This window comes from Phytophthora infestans, genomic scaffold, assembly GCF_000142945.1.
Source record: "Phytophthora infestans T30-4 supercont1.3 genomic scaffold, whole genome shotgun sequence".
Taxonomy (NCBI): domain Eukaryota; phylum Oomycota; class Peronosporomycetes; order Peronosporales; family Peronosporaceae; genus Phytophthora; species Phytophthora infestans.
In genome coordinates, this window is record NW_003303756.1 from 2,039,536 (window position 1) to 2,064,987 (window position 25,452).

A 25,452-nucleotide genomic window follows, 5' to 3' on the forward strand; every position below is an offset into this window, starting at 1 on the left:
ATACGGCCATGACAAATACATGTCTTCATCTCTATGAAATCAAGTGTTTATCCACCTCTATAACTCGGGCGTCGTGTAGATCTTGACGTGTTTGCAGTTCTTGCCTAGAACAAGAACTTCAGATCCGTCGGGTGAGAACGTAGCTCGCTTGATCTGATCTTCGATCGCGTTCTCGATGGTGAAAAACTCCTCGTTGTCGCTGGTTCGAACAAACACAAGGTCTTTACCTCGCACCATAGCCAGCATCTGTAGCACCAAATCCTAGTCAAAACTACTGTAACATTTCTCGTAAGACGCAACATCGTACCTTCCCCTTAGGAGCGAAGTCGGTAGCCTGGAAAGGTTCATCGCCGCTGGCATTAAATGACGACAGCACCTTGGGATCTTCTTGCACAGTGTATCGCACTGCATAGTAGTCACGGACATGGTGTATCAGTATTAGAATTATATATGATATTTAGATAATACTATTCGTACAAACTCACCGTTAATATCCCATAGACGGACAGAGGAGTCCTTGGAAATAGTCACGACGCGGTTCACTGGAAGCGCATCTGAGCCGTCAAAGGCGAGATCCATCACACCCGTCTACGGTTTAAGCAGAAAACAGTCCCAGAGTGTCAGTTTTGATCCCACCACGCGCGTTTTGCTTGGGTACCGTACTCTGTGTCCTTGTAGCGTCATGATCTTGTTCACCTTCTTAAACGCGCCCGTCTTCTCACGTGCAATCTCGTAGATCTTGACTTCCGGCGTGTATGCTGCCACAGCGATATATCGATTGTCCTTGGAGCCGACGCAGTGGTAGTTGGCCACCTGGTTCGTGTTGACTGTCTGCAGCAGCTCGCCACTCAAGTTCCAGAACTTGACATCCGTGTCCGAGTCACCCGCACACGTGATGATCGTTGCCCACTAACCAACAGCTCAACTCTAGTCAGTATTCAGTCGATATCAGAGGCTTGACCAGCTACATACATTGCCGATATCGTTCATGAGCACAGAGTGCACGTCTGTTTTGTGCGAGACTGGGAACTCCGCCACCATTTTCGGTTTGAGACGAAGTTTTTCTGCCAAAGCGAAGCACAAAAAATCATCAATGCGACTCAGTTCGGAGCAATTTGCAGGCATACCAAACGTACGGTAGACTTTGACGTTGCCGTTCTCTGTTGCAACCACGAGACTGCGTCCATCCGAGCTGAAACACATGGCCGTGACGTGATCGTACTCGATATTGATCTGGTGCAGCTTGGGGTTCTTGTCCTTGAGTGTGTCGCGGAAATAGAGGCGGATGGAGCGGTCCGAGCTGGCGGTGGCCAGAAAGCGGCCGTTGGGGCTGTAGGCGGCGGCCGTGATGCCGTATTTGTGGCCCCTAAGCACATGCAAGATGCTCGAGTGTTCTTCTCCTGCGTCCTGTGCAACTGCTTGGGATTTCTTCTTCTTAAGCTCCGCCGTCACGTCGATCTTTTTCTTGGTCTTGCTTTTCGGCTTCTTGTTATTGAGTGCGTGGAACTTCTGGCGTGCCAGCTCTTCCTTCTCCTTCTGAAGCTTTTGCTCCTGCTTCTTGGCCTCTTCTTGTCGCTGCATGTACATGTACCCGGCGCCCGCCAGCACCAGCAGTAGCGCCAATACCCACGCAAGCGAGTCCATGATCACACAAATGAAAGATACGTGGCACTTGTGTACCGTGCAACAATAACGAAACTACCATAATGACTACTGAATACTCGCACATTTTCATTTTCAATGAAATACGATGAATGTAAAAAAATGAAATAAAACATGTTACAATATGAGCGCGAAAACTGCTGTTTGCAGCATTTTTTTTTGAATAACTGCGATGGATTCACGTCAGCAGCGGTCATGACCCTAAACTAACAGAAGCGTAGGAAAGCGTAGGATGAGCGAGCTGTCATTATCGCGAAACGAATCCCATTTAGGATCAGAGCCACGGTCTTTTCGTTTCCTTCCATCGAGGTTTGTCTTTGCTGTACAAGTACCATCAACAGCTCGATGGCAGGGGTATTCACAGCGATAAACTGATGATGAAGCACTTTCGATACCTGAAGCTTCAACATCAACACAGTCAATTATGGAGGTTCAACTATGCCAAGCGACAGTCCGTTCACGTCAACAGAAATCCGACCCATTTTTTGCTTGGACGCCTAGCTCACTTTTAAATCGCAACCGAAGTGCACGTCGAAGATAATGGAGTTCCACGAGGCTGTTGCGATTGTGACGGGCGGTGGCCGCGGTTTCGGTCGCGCCTTCGCGGAGGAGATTCTGGCCGGTCGAGGTAAGGTTATGATTACGGACGTGAACGTACACGAGCTCCAAGCTACCGGCAAAGAGTTGCAGGGTAAATATGGCGAGCAAAACGTGTGTTGGGACCGTCAGAACGTGACCGAGAAGGACAGCTTCTCGCGCGCCTTCGCGTACGCCAGCAAATATTTTAACAAGCCTGTGAATGTGCTGGCCAACAACGCCGGTATCGCCGGCGACATGACCTTTTACCAACCCGAAAGCACGTCCTGGGAGGCTGTGGTGGACATCGACCTGACTGCGCTCATCCGCGGCACCAAGTTCGCTATCGGTGAGTTCAAGCGCACACTTAATGGCAAGGAGGGCGTCATTGTGAACCTCGGCAGTATGGCAGCGCTCTCTCCAACGCCGTTTGGTCCCGACTATGCGGCCGCCAAAGCTGGTGTCGTGGGCTTCACGCGCTCGTTGTACCAGCTCAAGAAGTCGGACAACATCCGCTGCTTCTGCATGTGCCCAGGTTTCGCCGAGACGAACATGGGTCAGCAGGCTGACGAAGAGGTCCCTAAGTACACCAACATGATGGGTGGCCTCATGCCTGTTAAGGTCGTCGTGGACGCCTTCGCCGCCGGCTTGCGCGAGCCCGACAACGCTGGCCGCGTGCTACGCATCATGAACAAGGGTACGGCGTACTACCGTTTCCCAGGTGACAAGACGTTGTTCCCGAACTCGAAGCTGTGAGTTGATGGATCCAGTTTAGTCAACTCGATTACTAAGTTGTGAAGAGACACGAGCTGAAGAATGACGCTTGAATATAATATTTGTTGTGCTGAAGCGTATTCTGTAGTTTATTGCTTCGCAATGAAAGAAGAAGGAAGTGAAATGTGTCGATGATTAAGATCGAGCGACCAGATCGAGCAACATAAGCTAGTGCAAGTCGAATGTATACTAAACTAAAGGCGACTTCAAGGCAAAAGGCAGCAGACTAGCGACCTATTTCTACGAGATCAAACAAGCACTGCGACCCTCGTCTTCTCTCTTTCTCCGCCGCATCTTCGCGATAAATAGAAATGCATGACCTTATCGACCATAATTTCTTGCTTGACTTCTCTTCGACGCCCCCTTCCCCCCTCTACTTTGCATGAAGCTCACACCACTTGTTACCGCTGGTATCACCAGCGTCCGTACCATTTCCATCGTTGTGTATCGTCTAAAACTCGGCAAAGGGATCTTTGCCGTTGTAAACGGGGACAATCGCATCCTCCATGGAGTCCGGGTATGGGTCGAAATTGGACGTATCGTTGGCCGTGCCGACACGTGGGATAATCGGTGCGGCGCCCTTGCGCGCGAGCAGGTCCTCCCAATTGATACCGGTGAAAAACTTGTGTTTCTTGATGTCCTCCACTCCGTTCTTGAGACAACCGTACCGTTTCGTAAGGTCGGCTGTGAGCATGCGTTTGATAAGTCCCTTGGCGTTTCGGTCGAAGAAACGCGGGAAGTTGAGCTTTCCTGAAAGAATTTGCTGGTAAATGCCCATGGGGTCGTCGTCGCAGAATGGTGGCTGTCCTGCCAGCATTTCGTACAGCAAAATGCCCAGTGTCCACCAGTCCACTCCCTTGCCGTGCCCCTTGTTAAGTAGCACCTCTGGCGCGATGTACTCGGGTGTGCCACAAAGCGTGTACGTCTTGAACGCCACTCGCTTGGCGAACCCGAAGTCAGTGATCTTGATGTAGCCCTCGTTGTCTAGTAGCAAGTTCTCGGGCTTCAAGTCGCGGTAGATGAAATCCTGACTATGCATGTACTCGAAGATGGATACCACCTGTGCTGCGTAAAACTTTGCCGTGTTGTTGTCGAACCGCCCAGCCTTTCGAAGGTGCGTGAAGAACTCGCCACCGATGACATACTCGAGCACCATGTACAGGTACTTGGTGTCCTGAAACGTGCCTGCCAAGTTGACAATGAATGGATGGTCCAAACATAGCAAGATGGACTTTTCCGAGAGCATGTGCTCGACCTGTTGCAGCCGAATGATCTCTGCCTTTTTCAAGATCTTGATAGCCCAGTACGTGTTGGTTGCCTACCAAAGAAGCCATGACACCGTCAGTCTATTCGAATGGACCCGCCTATTTACCTTTGTCGACATGACTTACTTTATGGGTAGCGAAGCGCACACGACCGAAGGAGCCGGTACCTAGCGTCACACCCATGTCGAATTGCGAGCCATCGAGTGGGGCGGCAAACTTGTTCGAGACCTTAACGCCGTCTGGGGTGGCCATTTGTGCTGAGTGTGTCCCTAGTGTGGTCTCAGTTGACGGCTGCCGTGTTCAGCGGTAGTCGAATGTGTCAATCCTTTGCGCGAGCGGAGGAGTCTGCGCGTGTGGCGAAACTCCAGCGATCTTGTCACTCGCGTCTTTTTTGGGCTATGGGCGCGTGCGCAGAGGTGTCGGCAGTGAGGGCGACGGTCAGAATCCGATGGCAACAAACACAATAGCCGGTGGTTATATACGCAACAGGTATTTTTGTCCTGCGCTTTGCAACTCGCCCCTCCGTTTTCCACCTCCTCACTTCGCAGCCAGGGCGATAGGAATAGCAGTGCAATGTCTGGCCTGATGCCGGGCTGAATAGGATATAACCAACACGAATCTGAAAAGCCGCCGAACGTAATTATAGAAAAAAGCAAGAAAGGGCCGGCCGACGAGTGAGTGCAGTGAATGAAGCAAGGCTATCTACAGATACTTCTTCCATTAATTTTCGTCTGCGTCAAGTCGAGGCTCTAAAAGAGTAGTAAATGGGGAAGGAAGTGTCGGTGGATCGCCTTCTGACCTACTGACCTTGATGACGGCGCGGTAATCTACTGACGCTTGGTGGGACTTCAAATTCACTGAACATGCACGAGAAACAAGGAAGCGAATAAGATGGTAGCTCTATAAGAGATACATCTTGGTCTGTTGAAGCCACCTAAACTTCCGTTGTAATAGTCGTAAGCATGGTTGCACACATGGCAAGTTGAAGTGGAAATGTTGCGTGAAGGTCGTCCTTTTAAATAGCGTGGTCCACTTGACTTATTCCGACAGAAACAGCTGCTCGCTGGGCATTCTTCACGATGGGGCTCACCCGGTCGGGCAGTGATGTCGGTGGCCGCCGGCGACAGCGGCAGCGGCAGCTGTGGACTCTTCTCGTTGTTCTGTTGATCCTTCCATGTTGCTCAGCTCAAACGACCAAGACAAAGTCTAGAGCCCCCCCGACAGTGGCGCCTGAGACCGTCGTGGAGTCCAATGAGGGCGCGTTTGCCACCATCATGTACGACTTTGGCGAGGACAGCGAGGCACTGCTGCTAGCTACGCGTGTGCTTATGCGTAGCATCAAAGAATCCAAAACCAAGTACCGTCGCATGGTGATTGTACCGCAGGACGGACTTTTTGAGAGCAGCGAGCAAGCACTCAAAGGAGACGACCCGGACCTGGAGATTGTGCACACCAACATCCCCAATGTATTCGGGCACATGCCACTGACCGACCACCGTACGCAACTGCTACATATGCGCAACAAGCTCGTGATATGGGACGACCCGCAGATCTCATCGCTCAAGCGCGTCGTGTACCTGGACCCGGAGAACCTGGTACTGCGCAATCTGGACGAGATCTTCGCGTGTCACCAGTTCTGCGCTGTAGACAACGGTCAGTCAGTCGTGTACTCCAATGGACTGCTAGTCATCTCCCCCGACAGTATCGCAGCGAGGAATTTGTACTCGGATGCCATCGATGGCTTCATGATCACTGGCCGTGAGTACAATTACATCGGTATCATTCAAGGTTTCATGCCTGGACTTTTCGAGGCATTCGAGGAGAGTCCGTTGTTTTTCCTAGGATGGGATGAAGATGACAATGGCGAAGACAGCGACGGAGCGGATGATGGTGATGATGCAGTGGAACCAGTAGACGCCTCTGTCGTCCACCGCTTGCCTTTCTACTACAGCATCAACCACATGGTCTTCTATGAACGCATGAACTGGGATCTATACAAATGCAAAGACAAGAACTTAGCAAAGGGAGAGATCCCTGGTCCTTTACTGAGCTACAAGTACAGTGGCGCTACAGTGAAGCCGTGGTTCTGGCTGCCGTACACGTACTTCCAGGTGTTCTGGTACTGGCAAGATGTACGTGCCCGACTGGGAGAAGACCACTTCGGTCACTTTGTAGGCAAAGTCGTGTCGTTTCTGGTGATTTTCGCCTTCATCTGGTTCGCCTACATCTCCCTCTGCTTGAAGCTGTTCACGGAGCCTAATGGACGACCACGTCGCTTGTCAAGCTGGGGACTACCCACTCCTGGCAACGCACAGCCACTATCTATCGACGTGTTTAACTCGCGTGTGGTGCGGCGAGCCTGTCAGTTCTCTTGCAGCGCGTTGTATGCTATTGCATCCATGCCATTGGTGTCAAGCGTCTCCATCGTCGTTCTCATTACTTATTGTAGTATCCAGGCCATCCCCATCACGATGCAGCCCTCGTACGCAGGGAAACTCTGGGTCATTGTACACGACCTGATGTTGACTACCGTATTGCTGATATTCGCGGTCGCACACACGTTACGCACTGCTCAATGGAAGAAGGACGAGGTGCCGGCGACGTCAGACATGCTGCTGGGTGGCATCTGGTGGTGTGTTAAGAAGCTGCCACTGCTCATGCTAGCGCAGCTTCAGTTCCTGTACATGATTGGCCGTACCGATTGGTTCCAGAACCCCGTGCTGCGTCCTATTATGACCTTCCTCTCCTTTGCGATCGCCGCCACTGTGGAAGGTCGAATTCTTGTTGTTGAGATGCACCGTATCACGAGGAACTGATCGTCGAGCGTTATGAGCATACCTAGGACATTTAGCCACTCAGGACGAAAGACACACCTGCTAATTATCGCAGAGACACAGGGACGAACAGTTTGTATGGTACGACACAACAATGCCAATAGAAAAGGAACTAAACACGAATATTAGTCAGCTAGTAGTCCGAGCGGCGTTTCTTCTGAGAACGAGGTACACAATGTTGTCAGTCTAATAGAGAGTTTGAGAGACAAGATGGCTTCTTTCGACACACCTGACTGACCTGGAGTTCCTGCGTCGACAAGGGTTGCTTGCCGCCAGTGAATGTCCGTTCCCGAGGTGCTTCTGCTTGCTGTTGCTCTGCTGCGTCTTTGCGTAGATCTTTCACGACTGCAGCTAGTGCCTCCGGGTTGACGCCTTTCTGAATCAGTGCCATGAGGATCGCCAGAGTGTCGCGGTCGAGACCAGTGTTGAGCAGGCGGGAGAGCTCATACACGGCTGAATTAAAGGTTATGACAGGAGATGGGCGGCTTAGGAAAGGATGTGAGGGCGGTAAGAGTTATCTGGGTGACGTACTCTCCATGACTTCAGCGCGAGACGCGGTGATACCATCGCTCATTTTGGTGATGATTATTGGGAAGTGTCGGATCCGGATAAATGGGAATCCGGATAAAAAAGCAACTTCCGAAATTGAAGTCTTCAATTATTAATACTTTTCTACAGTGCTGACAAGGATATTGAATTAAACTTATCGTAATGTGATTCAAGATCCAGGTGCACCTAGATAGCGCTGTATTAAGACAGACGGACAGCTTCAAGTCGGCCTACATGCTTACAAGTGATTCTGTAGAAAAAAAATACTACGTGTAGTACTTACTGTTACTTCAGTACATGTAACCCCGCGCACTTCATGAAATCTTACTTGTATCGGCCACTCATAGTATCCTAGCGATGGTCTATATTGTACTACGAAGTATTCCGTTCTCGGACACGCTTTCGGAATGAGTGATTTTCTTTGACAAACGTACAAATTGTTTCAATGAAAAACAGACTTTACTCGATGGCTATCTATTCGGTCTCGTGAGTGTAACCCCGCGCAATACCGATGCTTCCCTCTACGGCGGCGTGTGCAGGAGTCTTGCCAATGCGTGGGTCTAAGCCTTGGTACTCTCTCGTAGCGAGGTAATCGGCGGCCTCACTGTGATACGTGGTCAGCTCTGTTCGCTCATTTTTGACCTGCAACGCACCGGATGCGCCAGGCTCACCCGAAGCCGTGAGAGCACACGTAGTTGCTTCTCGATCGACGGGCGTCGAGTGGGAAGCTGTCTTGTACGTTCCTGACACCAGCGAGAAGAATGGCTTGTCCACGTCTTCACCCTCATCATCGGCAGCTTGCTCTACGCTTTGAGCAGTCTGATCTAGCGCCGGTATTACCTCACTGAAGTCGGTTTTGTACTGGCCATCCCACTCTTCGGAAGGCGAAAGAGCAAGTTGGAGTTCATACGGTGTCACGATGGGTTTGTAGTACTCCTTGCTGTCCATGAGAGTGTTCTGTTGACATGCCACGAGCACAAAGGCGTCGATTTCGGCGTAGTTTGCGAGTTTAGGCACGTTGACCTTGCCCACGACAAACAGATACGACTTGCGTCCACTCCTATAATAACCACAGCAAGCGTTAGTAGTTGAAAAGACCCATAATATCGTCGATGATCCATCTACTTTTTGATCAGCTTCTGGAGTCCATGCACCACGTCCAGATACTTGTTGACGCCAAGTGTGCCCATCAAAATACCGTAGATCTGTGCCTCTTTAGCTTGTTGGACGAGGAAAAAACTACAGCACACAAAGCACTGTTAGTTATTTCAAGCCAAGTAGCAATCTGACTAGCTAGTCTTACCGTCTCATGAGTGCACGGTTGACCGTCGCACCCTCTTTGCGAGAAGACATTACGTTCGGATTGTACGAGAAGCAGTCCACAGTGCTATAGCGCATTAAAATGCTAGTGAGATGTGCTGATTCCGCTCCAATATACAGCAGTGCAAACGTTTCCGGAGTGATCTCCACGTTATCACTGCCCAACACGATCTCCTGCCCGCCAATAGTAAAAACCGAAGAGTTCTTATCAGTATTCAGCGTCTCGACCCCCTCCACCTTCTCTGCTGGGTCGTAAAATGTCTTCATAGTCCCAAACACCAGCTTCCGTTCCGTAAACTTGTCCTTTAAACCTTCGAAGACTGCGTTACTAGCATGATGGAAGCGAGGCTCATACAGCAACACCAACGTCTTCATCACATCCACACCGGCAATACACTCGCTGAGCTGTTGCACACAGTCATTTACGTCAATCGTTGCATTGCCAAACACGTAGATCACCGGAATCTTGGTCGTCGCACTCAAACATGTGCGTCCGTAGTGCACGATGCAGTCAGCCACGAGATGTTGCGCTGCCACTTCATCCACACAGCAGCTGCCGTAGGAAGTGTCACCAAGCACAAATACGCGCTCCCATTGGCCGGTCAGTCCGTCCTTAAGCTCCTGTTGCACCTGTGAAGCGTCCGGTAGTAGCGAGTCCGGGAATTGCAGCGCGATTTTCTTATATCCACCACGTCGGATCTGCTCTACAGTACGGGTAATATCGTAGTACACACGCAGATCGCAGTCTTCGGCGCGTACTCCATCGCTCTCCTGTACTTGCACTTGCATCTCGATGGCACGCGAGCCATCGTCGCTCTCGAAGGCCAAGGCGACCGTCATCGAAATTGACTAGAGATCGGACAAGTATCAATTGTCAAAACGTTGGTGTAACCACACAAATGTGCATTTTTCGAGGGTATTAGATCTACCGCGTCTTGGTGGTCGTACGCTGACGTAGCGAAGTCTTGCTGTCATGCTCCTCATCAAGAGAGCCCACGAGGTTCTTGAGCTCCTTGTCCTTGATGTACTCACGGTTGATGAGCTTGCCCATCGTATCTCCCGCCTTAACACCTTCACCTGCCTCCTTGAGCATGTCCTTGAGCACTTGACGACCATAGCCCTCACCCGTCACAGGACCGCTGCTACCAAAGCCCACAGCGAGCGTCAGCTTCATCTTGGGCAACGACAACACTACCTCGTGCTCGTCAATAGACGACACCGTGGCACCTTCAGCCAGATCTTCCGTCACACTACCGTAGTAGAGCACTAGCTGTCGCGCACCATCAAAGCACTCTTCGTTCACAAAGGCGATAAGGTTCGTGCGGGCCTCGGCGTCCAGATACGGTATGAACGAGTTGTTCTTCTGATTCAGGTATAGTGTGATCAGTAGGAAAGTGTTGGTGAGCTGCAGCATAAGCGAGCTCATTGTGGTCGACGGGAACGTGTTAAAGGCGTACTCGTTGTTCAGTAGAGCTGCCATCTTGAGTAGCAGAGGTAAGTCCGAGCACCAAAGCAGATACGGTAGTGTCGGATAGTACCATGAGTAGAACTGATAGTGCAGTGTACGAGAGAAGACGATACCGGCGAAGTTCATGACGAATAGCGACGTCACGACGATCTCGCTTTGGATCGGAAACGGCTCGTAGATCGCGAATGGCTTCATCATCACAGCGCGGATCGTGCCGATAATGTTAAAGTGCTTGTCCAGAAACAATACCATGAAGAACAAGTGGCCTAGCAACAAGATGATCGCGAATCCACCCGATACAAACGTTTCTTCATCCAGGAAGCGCCAGTTCACTGTCCACTTGAACGTGAAGACGCGACTGAGCTCGAAGGCTTTGTTCATGTAGTTCCACCAATTGTGCTTTAGGAACGGATAGGCTAGCGCTACTTGGATCGCAGCGCAGATGACCAAATACCACGCGGTACGTAGAATACCACACGACTGTAGTAGCAGGAAGAAAAGCGCTGGGGCGAATAGCAACACGTTCATCTTGATGGACACAGCGAGGCTGAAGAAGACGCAGCCCCAACGCCACCGTTGGCGAGCGAATAGGTACACTGCAATGAACAGGAGCATCATCGCCACGCCGTCATTGAACATACGCAGCATAAAGATCGAGTGTAGGCGTTTCGAGGTGCACAAGAACACGGTGGCCCAGGGCGGTAGAACTCGAGCGCGGTAGTAAATTGCCAGTACCGTAGCGATCATGATGAGATAGAAGCCCAGGAAAATATACTGAGCACGTTGGATGTTCTGCCCGTTGTCCGTGATTGAGTGCAAGAAGGAGAATACGTACAGGAAGCCAGCAGGATAGACAAGCGGGCCTGTGTCGCCCCGGATCTGCATGTAGTCGCGCTCTCCGGCCTTGAACAGCTCCACTTGCTGCATGTACGTGGACCAGTCGATCTCTGTGTCTGCGCACATTAATACGAATTAATTAAACTTGGTTATTTTATAAATTGGGAAGCAGACGTACACGGCACTTTCTGGATGATGAGGTAGCCGACGCAGGCCTCGACGAGCAGCAAGCAGCAGGCGAGTTGCGGGAAATAGCGGTAGCTCCACATGAGATCGTACAGGAAGGACAGCACCCGGCTGTGCATGAGAGTCGTCTTGACATCCTTGTCAATGCGCGTCGCGCGCTTCGTCTTGGATGTGGACGTCGACGTCGACGTCTTCTTGCGCGCCATGGTGCCGGATACGATTGGCGATTTTTTTGGATAAGTGAGATCGACCACGTGGACTCATATGCTGCTCGATAGGATTGACCTGTCATGTTGTGTGGGTCACATAGCTTTGCAAAAAACCTTTAGCATCTGGTTAATAAGCTTTTTTTCCGAAAAAAATTGAGCTAATTTCCGGTGTATTAATAAAATTTGACAAAGCAACTTGCCATTCCACGCCAATGGAATATGCAGCTCCAACGACATGCCCGATCTGCGGCAAGTCTGAGTCACTGCGACGTTGTGGCTCCTGCAAGCGGGTGGGCTACTGCTCTCGCGAGCACCAGCGTCAGCACTGGAAAGCGCATCGTCCCGACTGCACGTATCAGTCCAAACAAGTCCAACAACCAGAGAAGAGCTCCCCCAGTTCCACGGACATGGTGGTCGTAGTGGAGATCAAGAGTGGAGAAGGTAGCGGACTCACTAACAGGATGATTCACCACGTCTTTAACTCGCAAGTCCAAGCTATAAGATACATTCGAGAACGTCTTGGCTACAGCCAGACTGACGACATGAAGGAACTTACAGAAATGCCGTTTCTACGAGAACTTATGGGCTTCAGTAGCGGCGTTCTCTATGTGGATCCTCGTCAGAATGTGTTCCCTCCATTTACCAAGGAATTTAACCGCCAGTTTGGCTTCGGCTTCGGGGCCGACGAGATAAACAATATGTTAAACTGCAGAGGCGTCCGCGGAGAGCTGAATGCCATGGCGATTTACATCGGAAGTAAATTGGAGAATGGGCTCTCTATGTCTGCGAACGCGAGTGGGGACGCGTTCTTCATTGGTACGACGGCCAAAGGCGAGCCAGTTACTAGCAACGTGCTATGGGGTGCAGCCAACTTTGTGTACGAGGCGATGGATTATTACCCAGATGACAATTGCCCGAAAGAGCAACGCCAGCAGAAGTTCCGCAAATGGAGTCGCAGATATGCGCTTGAGACCTGGGAGCCCATGGCGGGGGAATGCCGATATCTATTTGTACCAGACGGGATCCTTTCTTGTGTGCGGCCCATTGGCCGACAGTGGATCATCGCGCACCGTAAGCTACGGCTACATGGAGGGTTGCATGCCGTATTTTTGTGGGAAACTATTACACAATTTTCCGCTACCATTTTTACCGATAGTCCTGAAATCCGTTTTTTCACTTCGCTGTTAAAAGAACACGAACTTTTTGTAAGGCTGGTCGGTCGGGAATTTTTGTGGCCCTTGTAATTATGGGAAAAACTATGGAGCTCGAGCTTAGGGAGCTCGAGATACCCAAATTTAGAAATAGTGCTATTTGATGTACCCAAATGCATTTTGTGTTTTAAACATAGTTGTCAGGTTGGACTTTAATTGAGCTGCCAGAATATCAGCACAGCTACATTTTGCAGCACGAGATGACAGTGATGATTACAAGAAGTTCTCCATTGGGGAAGCTTCGGGATTAAAAAAATATACTTATCACTTCTCTTCTTTATAGTCAGGTTTAATTACAGTCATTTAGCTGTCCTAACGACCACATTAATACTAGTCACTACTCCAAAGCAGGACATTTTTTTTAAACTTTTTTTGGCTGCATGAATTCCATTCATTTATTTAATGGGCTTGGGAGGTAGACTATTCTATAAAATGCAATACGCTTCGACTCGATGTTGCGACATTGCTGCATACCAGACCTGTTCTCCGCATAAGTGCCCTTCCTCGTCCACGGACCACTTCGTAGGTTTAGATAGCACTAGAGTAGTCTATTATTCTTTCTTGTGGTATTTTGTGTATCTTAGCAGTCTATGAGGGTATGCAGCATTTGTTACGTAGTCGATGAGCACTTTGCGTCATTGGACCATTCTTCTATAGAGGTAAGTGGATGAACGGGATAATACTACTTAAGTTTCTACCAGTGCTGCTGTGGCTGATGAAGGAATAACCCTGACAAACACCATTAACCCTTAGACAAACACCATTTACAAAAGAAAATCAAGGAAAGCTCCAGATTTCCTACAGAGCTATAGGTATACAAGAGCGAAGCGCTTTATAAATGCTTGCCACGGTGCAGGATATCCTAAGGCGCTCCGCCGAAAAATCTAGGAAGCGCACTATTAAAGGCCCATGGCTACTTGTAAGTCAGCGAACCTCAACACTACACGATTAAGTTTTCATGTGTCAGCGTACGATTTGTTGGTCCAGCTCGCATTCAAAAACGCCTACACTTGCTCTAGAATGGGCAATTGTCGCCTCATTTAGGGTGATCGATGTATCACTCTTATTAAGCCACCGCCTAGCAAAGCTGAGGCGTAATATGGCTTCGTGATATATAACAATACATCTCCGCTGTAACTATCTGAGCGAGGCATACCGTATTCTCTTGGTCCAGGTCACGACATTACAATTCTTTGAGGGTCTACAGGCTGTAGTACATCGAGACCTTTGGATCATTTTTTGAGTACATCAAAAAGCACTATTTCTAAATTTGGGTACCTCGAGCTCGAGCTCCATAGTTTTTCCCGTAATTATGAAATCATCCCCTGAATCGACCAATAAGACCCTATCGTTAAAAAGCTGAAGAACTGAATTTTTCCGCTATTTAGGAAACGCAGAGAAATATTCAGTTACAGCTGAGATATCTCACAAAACCTGTGGGGAAACTACTGTATCAACCAGTGGCGGACGGCCCTTGCAAAAAATTAACAACTGTGCCGTACCATCCGCCTAGAAAATGAAATTCCATTGCAAGTGGTTACATGTCCAAAGCGGTGCTAGACCAGAGCAATATGAATAAAAAAATCAAAAGTGAAAATAAAAATTTAAAATTGACATGACAAATCACAATTTAAAAAGGAAAAATCGCAATGCAAAGCAGGTCTTAGCGCATTTCCCCCAAGTACCGTACTGCATGTCATCCCCGCGACCGCCGCCACCGCAGCGTGCTAGCAATGCAGCACCATCTCGTTGACCAGGCGAAAATCCACGCAATCAACGTGGCGCTTAGCCTCGCGCTCCAAGATCTTTATGCGCGTCTCGGTAATCTCGCCGCGGGGTTGGGGGCCGCCAATACTTCGCGCGACAGCGAAAGGTCGGATTTAATCCGTGCCTTAAGAACGCTGAAGCAATCCTCTATAGGGTTGCACATGGGGAAGTATGGCGCCAGGCGGAGAAGTAAAATGTCGTCGTGGTCTGCCACGTAATCCCCCGTTTGACTATGTTTTGGTGCGTTAGTTATCAAGCCCAATAACATTTTTTTACCTTCGAAATGCTCATGGTAAATTGATGTAGCCTTCATTTTCTCTTAGATTTGTCAACGAACGAGGCATTGACATCCATTCGGATGCTACCACGCTCAAGCCGAAAATGCACCAACTCAACCTCCGTTGAAACGGCACATTGGGTCCGGAGATTTGCGGGGAGCATAACCGTCGCTCGCTCACCCTTCTTCGCCCGTTTCTGCGTGCGCTTGCAATAGACGTTAAAGTTAATTTCATCATAGTACACGATGAAGTCCCCGGCTTCCATTTGGCGCCGAATGTCTTTAGCGTATTTCAAACGCTCCGTCTTTTTGCTTCGTTGCTACAGGTCATCGGCTCAACTGGCACCTTATTAAAAACACAATAATTGGCTAATCATTACATATTTGACATAAAATGGGTACGTTTCGGCGCTACTTGATTCATCGTGTACAGCTTACCGATCAGCTTGTCAAATATTATGGACGTACTGATGTCGACGCCAAAGTCAAACATGATCATGCCCCTCATCGTTCGCAGCGTGTAGGTACAATTGTCGTTGAAATAGTCTTCGAGTGCGGATACGACCTATGTCGTGAGGCCAATGACAGCAAGTGCCCCTGATTTTCATCATCCGGCTACGCCATGGTGTGTCTTCAACTGGTGTCTACGACTATAGATGTATTACTAGCTAACGCAAGAGCAATCCTGTTTTTCGGCAAGCTGGCGGCACTTGTGATGACCCCTTCCGAAGTCAGTCGCGTGTGGTGCGTATGACGTTTACACTGCAGATTGTTGCTAAAGCTATTCAAGAGGACGCATTGGTCCGCGATGAAAGGTGTGCATCTTGCGTCTGTCCTAAATGCATTCTCGGCCTGGCGGAGCTGGTCAAGAGCCACACCAAGACTACACGACAGATGTGCGGGCTACAATAGAGGAACCATTCCCTGGAACTATTCCTGCTAGTGTAATTGTGTCTTCGGAGTTTAATACCAGGCTCCGCGTTTTCGCGGGATGTTTCGAATGTGCACGTGCTCGAAGACAAGCGATTTATCGTGTACAGCGTACCGATCAGCTTGTCAAATATTGTGGACGTACTGATGTCGACGCCAAAGTCGTACATGATCATGTTCCTCATCGTTCGCAGCGTGTAGGTACAATTGTCCTTGAAATATTCCTTCGAGTGTGGATTGTGATCTATGGCGTTTGATGCCATTGACTGCGCGTGCCCCTGATTTCCATCATCCGGCTACGCCATGGTGTGTCTTCAACTGGTGTCTACGACTATAGATGTATTACTAGCTAACGCAAGAGCAATCCTGTTTTTCGGCAAGCTGGCGGCACTTGTGATGACCCCTTCCGAAGTCAGTCGTGTGTGGTGCGTATGACGTTTACACTGCAGATTGTTGCCAAAGCTATTCAAGAGGACGCATTGGATCGCGATGAAAGGTGTGCATCTTGCGTCTGTTCCTAAATGCATTCTCGACCTGGCGGAGCTGGTCAAGAGCCACACCAAGACTACACGACAGATGTGCGGGCTACAATAGAGGAACAATTCCCTGGAACTATTCCTGCTAGTGTAATTGTGTCTTCGGAGTTTCATACCAGACTCCGCGTGCCCCTGATTTCCATCATCCGGCTACGCCATGGTGTGTCTTCAACTGGTGTCTACGACTATAGATGTATTACTAGCTAACGCAAGAGCAATCCTGTTTTTGGGCAATCTGGCGGCACTTGTGATGACCCCTTCCGGAGTCAGTCGCGTGTGGTGCGTATGACGTTTACACTACAGATTGTTGCCAAAGCTATTCAAGAGGACGCATTGGTCCGCGATGAAAGGTGTGCATCTTGCGACTTTTCCTATATGCATTCTCGACCTGGCGGAGCTGGTCAAAAGCCACACCAAGACTACACGACAGATGTGCGGGCTACAATAGAGAGACAATTTCCTGGAACTATTCCTGCTAGTGTAATTGTGTCTTCGGAGTTTAATACCAGACTCCGCGTTTATGCGGGATGCTTCGAATGTGCACGTGCTCGAAGACAAGCGATTTATCGTGTACAGCGTACCGATCAGCTTGTCAAATATTGTGGACGTACTGATGTCGACGCCAAAGTCGTACATGATCATGTTCCTCATCGCTCGCAGCGTGTAGGTACAATTGTCGTTGAAATACTTTTCGAGTGCGGATACGACCTATGGCGTGAGGCCATTGACAGCAAGTGCCCCTGCTTTCCATCATCCGGCTACGCCATGGTGTGTCTTCAACTGGTGTCTACGACTTTAGATGTATTACTAGTTAACGCAAGAGCAGTCCTGTTTTTCGGCAAGCTGGCGGCACTTGTGATGACCCCTTCCGGAGTCAGTCGCGTGTGGTGCGTATGACGTTTACACTGCAGATTTCTGCCAAAGCTATCAAGAGGACGCATTGGTCCGCGATGAAAGGTGTGCATCTTGCGACTTTTCCTAAATGCATTCTCGACCTGGCGGAGCTGGTCAAGAGCCACACCGAGACTACACGACAGATGTGCGGGCTACAATAGAGGAACAATTCCCTGGAACTATTCCTGCTAGTGTAATTGTGTCTTTGGCGTTTAATGCTAGACTCCGCGTTTTCGCGGGATGTTTCGAATGTGCAAGTGCTCGAAGACAAGCGGTTCATCGTGTACAGCTCCGATCAGCTTGTCAAATATTGTGGACGTACTGATGTCGACGCCAAAGTCGTACATGATCATGTTCCTCATCGTTCGCAGCGTGTAGGTACAATTGTCGTTGAAATACTCTTCGAGTGCGGATACGACCTATGTCGTGAGGCCAATGACAGCAAGTGCCCCTGATTTCCATCATCCGGCTACGCCATGGTGTGTCTTCAACTGGTGTCTACGACTATAGATGTATTACTAGCTAACGCAAGAGCAATCCTGTTTTTCGGCAAGCTGGCGGCACTTGTGATGACCCCTTCCGAAGTCAGTCGCGTGTGGTGCGTATGACGTTTACACTGCAGATTGTTGCCAACGCTATTCAAGAGGACGCATTGGTCCGCGATAAAAGGTGTGCATCTTGCGACTTTTCCTAAATGCATTCTCGACCTGGCGGAGCTGGTCAAGAGCCACACCAAGACTACACGACAGATGTGCGGGCTACAATAGAGGAACAATTCCCTGGAACTATTCCTGCTAGTGTAATTGTGTCTTCGGAGTTTCATACCAGACTCCGCGTGCCCCTGATTTCCATCATCCGGCTACGCCATGGTGTGTCTTCAACTGGTGTCTACGACTATAGATGTATTACTAGCTAACGCAAGAGCAATCCTGTTTTTGGGCAATCTGGCGGCACTTGTGATGACCCCTTCCGGAGTCAGTCGCGTGTGGTGCGTATGACGTTTACACTACAGATTGTTGCTAAAGCTATTCAAGAGGACGCATTGGTCCGCGATGAAAGGTGTGCATCTTGCGACTTTTCCTATATGCATTCTCGACCTGGCGGAGCTGGTCAAGAGCCACACCAAGACTACACGATAGATGTGCGGGCTACAATAGAGGAACAATTCCCTGGAACTATTCCTGCTAGTGTAATTGTGTCTTCGGAGTTTAATACCAGACTCCGCGTTTTCGCGGGATGTTTCGAATGTGCACGTGCTCGAAGACAAGCGGTTCATCGTGTACAGCGTACCGATCAGCTTGTCAAATATTGTGGACGTACTGATGTCGACGCCAAAGTCGTACATGATCATGTTCCTCATCGTTCGCAGCGTGTAGGTACAATTGTCGTTGAAATACTTTTCGAGTGCGGATACGACCTATGGCGTGAGGCCATTGACAGCAAGTGCCCCTGATTTTCATCATCCGGCTACGCCATGGTGTGTCTTCAACTGGTGTCTACGACTATAGATGTATTACTAGCTAACGCAAGAGCAATCCTGTTTTTCGGCAAGCTGGCGGCACTTGTGATGACCCCTTCCGGAGTCAGTCGCGTGTGGTGCGTATGACGTTTACACTGCAGATTGTTGCTAAAGCTATTCAAGAGAGCGCATTGGTCCGCGATGAAAGGTGTGCATCGTGCGACTATTCCTATATGCATTCTTGACCTGCCGGAGCTGGTCAAGAGCCACACCAAGACTACACGACAGATGTGCGGGCTACAATAGAGGAGCAATTCCCTGGAACTATTCCTGCTAGTGTAATGTGTCTTCGGAGTTTAATACCAGACTCCGTGTTTTCGCGGGATGTTTCGAATGTGCAAGTGCTCGAAGACAAGCGGTTCATCGTGTACAGCGTACCGATCAGCTTGTCAAATATTGTGGACGTACTGATGTCGACGCCAACGTCGAACATGATCATGTTCCTCATCGTTCGCAGCGTGTAGGGTACAATTGTCGTTGAAATACTCTTCAAGTGCGGATACGACCTATGACGTATCATCCGGCTACGCCATGGTGTGTCTTCAACTGGTGTCTACGACTATAGATGTATTACTAGCTAACGCAAGAGCAATCCTGTTTTTTCTGCCAAGCTGGCGGCACTTGTGGTGACCCCTCCCGGAGTCAGTCGCGTGTGGTGCGTATGACGTTTACACTGCAGATTGTTGCTAAAGCTATTCAAGAGGACGCATTGGTCCGCGATGAAGGTGTGCATCTTGCGTCTGTTCCTAATGCATTCTCGACCTGGCGGAGCTGGTCAAGAGCCACACCCAGACTACACGACAGATGTGCGGGCTTCAATAGAGAGACAATTTCCTGGAACTATTCCTGCTAGTGTAATGGTGTCTTTGGGTTTATACCAGACTCCGCGTTTTCGCGGGATGTTTCGAAAGTGCAGTGCTCTAGACAAGCGGTTACATCGTTTACAGCTTACCGATCACCTTGTCAATTTTGGTGGACCTAAATGATGTCGACGCCAAAGTCGTAACAAGATTCTGTTTCTTCATCCTTGCGCCGGGGGGTAGGTAACATTTGTCGTGGAAATACTTTTCGAGTGCGGATACGACCTATGGCGTGAGGCCATTGACAGCAAGTGCCCCTGATTTCCATCATCCGGCTACGCCATGGTGTGTCTTCAACTGGTGTCTACGACTATAGATGTATTACTAGCTAACGCAAGAGCAATCCTGTTTTTCGGCAAGCTGGCGGCACTTGTGGTGACCCCTTCCGGAGTCAGTCGCGTGTGGTGCGTATGACGTTTACACTGCAGATTGTTGCTAAAGCTATTCAAGAGGACGCATTGGTCCGCGATGAAAGGTGTGCATCTTGCGTCTGTTCCTAAATGCATTCTCGACCTGGCGGAGCTGGTCAAGAGCCACACCAAGACTACACGACAGATGTGCGGGCTTCAATAGAGAGACAATTTCCTGGAACTATTCCTGCTAGTGTAATTGTGTCTTTGGGGTTTAATACCAGACTCCGCGTTTTCGCGGGATGTTTCGAATGTGCACGTGCTCGAAGACAAGCGGTTCATCGTGTACAGCGTACCGATCAGCTTGTCAAATATTGTGGACGTACTGATGTCGACGCCAAAGTCGTACATGATCATGTTCCTCATCGTTCGCAGCGTGTAGGTACAATTGTCGTTGAAATACTTTTCGAGTGCGGATACGACCTATGGCGTGAGGCCATTGACAGCAAGTGCCCCTGATTTCCATCATCCGGCTACGCCATGGTGTGTCTTCAACTGGTGTCTACGACTATAGATGTATTACTAGCTAACGCAAGAGCAATCCTGTTTTTCGGCAAGCTGGCGGCACTTGTGGTGACCCCTTCCGGAGTCAGTCGCGTGTGGTGCGTATGACGTTTACACTGCAGATTGTTGCTAAAGCTATTCAAGAGGACGCATTGGTCCGCGATGAAAGGTGTGCATCTTGCGTCTGTTCCTAAATGCATTCTCGACCTGGCGGAGCTGGTCAAGAGCCACACCAAGACTACACGACAGATGTGCGGGCTACAATAGAGAGACAATTTCCTGGAACTATTCCTGCTAGTGTAATTGTGTCTTCGGAGTTTAATACCAGACTCCGCGTTTATGCGGGATGCTTCGAATGTGCACGTGCTCGAAGACAAGCGATTTATCGTGTACAGCGTACCGATCAGCTTGTCAAATATTGTGGACGTACTGATGTCGACGCCAAAGTCGTACATGATCATGTTCCTCATCGTTCGCAGCGTGTAGGTACAATTGTCGTTGAAATACTTTTCGAGTGCGGATACGACCTATGGCGTGAGGCCATTGACAGCAAGTGCCCCTGATTTCCATCATCCGGCTACGCCATGGTGTGTCTTCAACTGGTGTCTACTACTAAAGATGTATTACTAGCTAACGCAAGAGCAATTCTGTTTTTGGGCAAGCTGGCGGCACTTGTGATGACCCCTTCCGAAGTCAGTCGCGTGTGGTGCGTATGACGTTTACATTGCAGATTGTTGCTAAAGCTATTCAAGAGGACGCATTGGATCGCGATGAAAGGTGTGCATCTTGCGACTTTTCCTATATGCATTCTCGACCTGCCGGAGCTGGTCAAGAGCCACACCAAGACTACACGACATATGTGCGGGCTACAGTAGAGGAACAATTCCCTGGAACTATTCCTGCTAGTGTAATTGTGTCTTTGGGGTTTAATACCAGACTCCGTGTTTTCGCGGGATGTTTCGAATGTGCAAGTGCTCGAAGACAAGCGGTTCATCGTGTACAGCTTACCGATCAGCTTGTCAAATATTGTGGACGTACTGATGTCGACGCCAACGTCGAACATGATCATGCCCCTCATCGCTCGCAGCGTTTAGGTACAATTGTCGTTGAAATACTTTTCGAGTGCGGATACGACCTATGTCGTGAGGCCATTGACAGCATGTGCCCCTGATTTCCATCATCCGGCTACGCCATGGTGTGTCTTCAACTGGTGTCTACGACTATAGATGTATTACTAGCTAACGCATAAGCAATCCTGTTTTTCGGCAAGCTGGCGGCACTTGTGATGACCCCTTCCGAAGTCAGTCGCGTGTGGTGCGTATGACGTTTACATTGCAGATTGTTGCCAAAGCTATTCAAGAGGACGCATTGGTCCGCGATGAAAGGTGTGCATCTTGCGTCTGTTCCTAAATGCATTCTCGACCTGGCGGAGCTGGTCAAGAGCCACACCAAGACTACACGACAGATGTGCGGGCTACAATAGAGAGACAATTTCCTGGAACTATTCCTGCTAGTGTAATTGTGTCTTCGGAGTTTAATACCAGACTCCGCGTTTATGCGGGATGTTTCGAATGTGCACGTGCTCGAAGACAAGCGATTTATCGTGTACAGCTTACCGATCAGCTTGTCAAATATTGTGGACGTACTGATGTCGACGCCAAAGTCGTACATGATCATGTTCCTCATCGTTCGCAGCGTGTAGGTACAATTGTCGTTGAAATACTTTTCGAGTGCGGATACGACCTATGGCGTGAGGCCATTGACAGCAAGTGCCCCTGGTTTCATCATCCGGACTACGCCATGGTGTGGCTTCAACTGGCGTCTACGAACTATAGATGTATTACTAGCTAACGCAAGAGCAATCCTGTTTTTCGGCAAGCTGGCGGCACTTGTGATGACCCCTTCCGGAGTCAGTCGCGTGTGGTGCGTATGACGTTTACACTGCAGATTGTTGCTAAAGCTATTCAAGAGGACGCATTGGTCCGCGATGAAAGGTGTGCATCTTGCGACTTTTCCTATATGCATTCCGACCTGGCGGAGCTGGTCAAGAGCCACACCAAGACTACACGACAGATGTGCGGGCTACAATAGAGGAACAATTCCCTGGAACTATTCCTGCTAGTGTAATTGTGTCTTTGGCGTTTAATACCAGACTCCGCGTTTTCACGGGATGTTTTGAATGGGCAAGTGCTCGAAGACAAGCGGTTCATCGTGTACAGCTTACCGATCAGCTTGTCAAATATTGTGGACGTACTGATGTCGACGCCAACGTCGAACATGATCATGTTCCTCATCGCTCGCAGCGTGTAGGTACAATTGTCGTTGAAATACTCTTCGAGTGCGGATACGACCTATGGCGTGAGGCCATTGACAGCAACTGCCCCTGATTTCCATCGTCCGGCTACGCCATGGTGTCTCTTCAACTGGTGTCTACGACTATAGATGTATTACTAGCTAACGCAAGAGCAATCCTGTTTTTCGGCAAGCTGACGGTACTTGTGATGACCCCTTCCGGAGTCAGTCGCGTGTGGTGCGTATGACGTTTACACTGCAGATTGTTGCTAAAGCTATTCAAGAGGACGCATTGGTCCGCGATGAAAGATGTGCATCTTGCGACTTTTCCTATATGCATTCCGACCTGGCGGAGCTGGTCAAGAGCCACACCAAGACTACACGACAGATGTGCGGGCTACAATAGAGGAACAATTCCCTGGAACTATTCCTGCTAGTGTAATTGTGTCTTTGGAATTTAATACCAGACTCCGCGTTTTCACGGGATGTTTTGAATGGGCAAGTGCTCGAAGACAAGCTGTTCATCGTGTACAGCTTACCGATCAGCTTGTCAAATATTGTGGACGTACTGATGTCGACGCCAAAGTCGAACATGATCATGTTCCTCATCGCTCGCAGCGTGTAGGTACAATTGTCGTTGAAATACTCTTCGAGTGCGGATACGACCTATGGCGTGAGGCCATTGACAGCAACTGCCCCTGATTTACATCATCCGGCTACGCCATGGTGTGTCTTCAACTGGTGTCTACGACTATAGATGTATTACTAGCTAACGCAAGAGCAATCCTGTTTTTCGGCAAGCTGGCGGCACTTGTGATGACCCCTTCCGGAGTCAGTCGCGTGTGGTGCGTATGACGTTTACACTGCAGATTGTTGCTAAAGCTATTCAAGAGGACGCATTGGTCCTCGATGAAAAAGTGTGCATCTTGCGACTTTTTCCTATATGCGATTCTCCGACCTGCCGGAGCTGGTCAAGAGCACTCAAGACTACACGACAGATGTGCGGGCTTCAATAGAGAGACAATTTCCTGGAACTATTCCTGCTAGTGTAATTGTGTCTTTGGAGTTTAATACCAGACTCCGCGTTTTCGCGGGATGTTTCGAATGTGCACGTGCTCGAAGACAAGCGGTTCATCGTGTCCAGCGTACCGATCAGCTTGTCAAATATTGTGGACGTACTGATGTCGACGCCAAAGTCGTACATGATCATGTTCCTCATCGTTCGCAGCGTGTAGGTACAATTGTCGTTGAAATACTTTTCGAGTGCGGATACGACCTATGTCGTGAGGCCATTGACAGCATGTGCCCCTGATTTTCATCGTCCGGCTACGCCATGGTGTGTCTTCAACTGGTGTCTACGACTATAGATGTATTACTAGCTAACGCAAGAGCAATCCTGTTTTTCGGCAAGTTGGCGGCACTTGTGATGACCCCTTCCAGAGTCAGTCGCGTGTGGTGCGTATGACGTTTACACTGCAGATTGTTGCCAAAGCTATTCAAGAGGACGCATTGGTCCGCGATGAAAGGTGTGCATCTTGCGACTTTTCCTATATGCATTCTCGACCTGCCGGAGCTGGTCAAAAGCCACACCAAGACTACACGACAGATGTGCGGGCTACAATAGAGGAACAATTCCCTGGAACGATTCCTGCTAGTGTAATTGTGTCTTTGGGGTTTAATACCAGACTCCGCGTTTTCGCGGGATGTTTCGAATGTGCACGTGCTCGAAGACAAGCGGTTCATCGTGTACAGCTTACCGATCAGCTTGTCAAATATTGTGGATGTACTGATGTCGACGCCAACGTCGAACATGATCATGCCCCTCATCGTTCGCATCGTGTAGGTATAATTGTCGTTAAAATACTCTTCGAGTGCGGATACGACCTATGGCGTGAGGCCATTGACAGCAAGTGCCCCTGCTTTCCATCATCCGGCTACGCCATGGTGTGTCTTCAACTGGTGTCTACGACTTTAGATGTATTACTAGTTAACGCAAGAGCAGTCCTGTTTTTCGGCAAGCTGGCGGCACTTGTGATGACCCCTTCCGGAGTCAGTCGCGTGTGGTGCGTATGACGTTTACACTGCAGATTTCTGCCAAAGCTATCAAGAGGACGCATTGGTCCGCGATGAAAAGGGTGGCATCTTGGCGATCTTTTCTTAAAGTCATTCTCCACCCGGCGGAGCTGGTGCAGAGCCACACCGAGACTACACGACAGATGTGCGGGCTACAATAGAGGAACAATTCCCTGGAACTATTCCTGCTAGTGTAATGTGTCTTTGGCGTTTAATGCTAGACTCCGCGTTTTCGCGGGATGTTTCGAATGTGCAAGTGCTCGCACACAAGCGGTTCATCGTGTACAGCTCCGATCAGCTTGTCAAATATTGTGGACGTACTGATGTCGACGCCAAAGTCGTACATGATCATGTTCCTCATCGCTTCGCATCGTGTAGGTAGTATTGTCGTTTAAAATACTCTTTCGTAGTACGGATACGACCTATGGCGTGAGGGCCATTGACAGCAAGTGCCCCTGGTTTCCATCATCCCAGCTACGCCATGGTGTGTCTTCAACTG

General features: G+C 49.5%; 7 protein-coding genes across 7 annotated transcripts; 3 read left to right on the forward strand and 4 right to left on the reverse strand.

Moving 5' to 3' along the window:
- Window positions 1-5: 5 nt before the first annotated feature.
- PITG_02427 (uncharacterized protein) lies at window positions 6-1,644 on the reverse strand (the record flags this gene model as incomplete). Its single annotated transcript, XM_002907308.1, has 6 exons — window positions 6-246; window positions 308-405; window positions 486-588; window positions 664-909; window positions 973-1,064; window positions 1,137-1,644. 6 exons carry the CDS (start codon window positions 1,642-1,644, stop codon window positions 58-60), a joined length of 1,236 nt encoding a protein of 411 aa, XP_002907354.1.
- Window positions 1,645-2,180: 536 nt separating this feature from the next.
- On the forward strand, window positions 2,181-2,994 carry PITG_02428 (15-hydroxyprostaglandin dehydrogenase [NAD+], putative; the record flags this gene model as incomplete). The annotated part of the gene is made up of 1 exon (XM_002907309.1): window positions 2,181-2,994. The coding sequence occupies one exon, from the start codon at window positions 2,203-2,205 to the stop codon at window positions 2,992-2,994; it is 792 nt and encodes a 263-aa protein (XP_002907355.1).
- Window positions 2,995-3,463: 469 nt separating this feature from the next.
- Window positions 3,464-4,846, reverse strand: PITG_02429 (cAMP-dependent protein kinase catalytic subunit, putative; the record flags this gene model as incomplete). Its single annotated transcript, XM_002907310.1, has 2 exons — window positions 3,464-4,330; window positions 4,404-4,846. 2 exons carry the CDS (start codon window positions 4,527-4,529, stop codon window positions 3,464-3,466), a joined length of 993 nt encoding a protein of 330 aa, XP_002907356.1.
- Window positions 4,847-5,332: 486 nt separating this feature from the next.
- Window positions 5,333-7,161, forward strand: PITG_02430 (uncharacterized protein; the record flags this gene model as incomplete). Its single annotated transcript, XM_002907311.1, has 1 exon — window positions 5,333-7,161. The coding sequence occupies one exon, from the start codon at window positions 5,606-5,608 to the stop codon at window positions 7,091-7,093; it is 1,488 nt and encodes a 495-aa protein (XP_002907357.1).
- Window positions 7,162-8,134: 973 nt separating this feature from the next.
- Window positions 8,135-9,820, reverse strand: PITG_02431 (diphthamide biosynthesis protein, putative; the record flags this gene model as incomplete). The annotated part of the gene is made up of 4 exons (XM_002907312.1): window positions 8,135-8,720; window positions 8,786-8,899; window positions 8,964-9,154; window positions 9,218-9,820. 4 exons carry the CDS (start codon window positions 9,818-9,820, stop codon window positions 8,135-8,137), a joined length of 1,494 nt encoding a protein of 497 aa, XP_002907358.1.
- An 85-nt stretch (window positions 9,821-9,905) lies between these two features.
- Window positions 9,906-11,677, reverse strand: PITG_02432 (dolichyl-P-Man:Man(5)GlcNAc(2)-PP-dolichyl mannosyltransferase, putative; the record flags this gene model as incomplete). The annotated part of the gene is made up of 2 exons (XM_002907313.1): window positions 9,906-11,401; window positions 11,464-11,677. The coding sequence occupies 2 exons, from the start codon at window positions 11,675-11,677 to the stop codon at window positions 9,906-9,908; spliced, it is 1,710 nt and encodes a 569-aa protein (XP_002907359.1).
- A 209-nt stretch (window positions 11,678-11,886) lies between these two features.
- Window positions 11,887-13,198, forward strand: PITG_02433 (uncharacterized protein; the record flags this gene model as incomplete). The annotated part of the gene is made up of 2 exons (XM_002907314.1): window positions 11,887-12,751; window positions 13,191-13,198. 2 exons carry the CDS (start codon window positions 12,088-12,090, stop codon window positions 13,196-13,198), a joined length of 672 nt encoding a protein of 223 aa, XP_002907360.1.
- Between the last annotated feature and the right edge of the window lie 12,254 nt (window positions 13,199-25,452).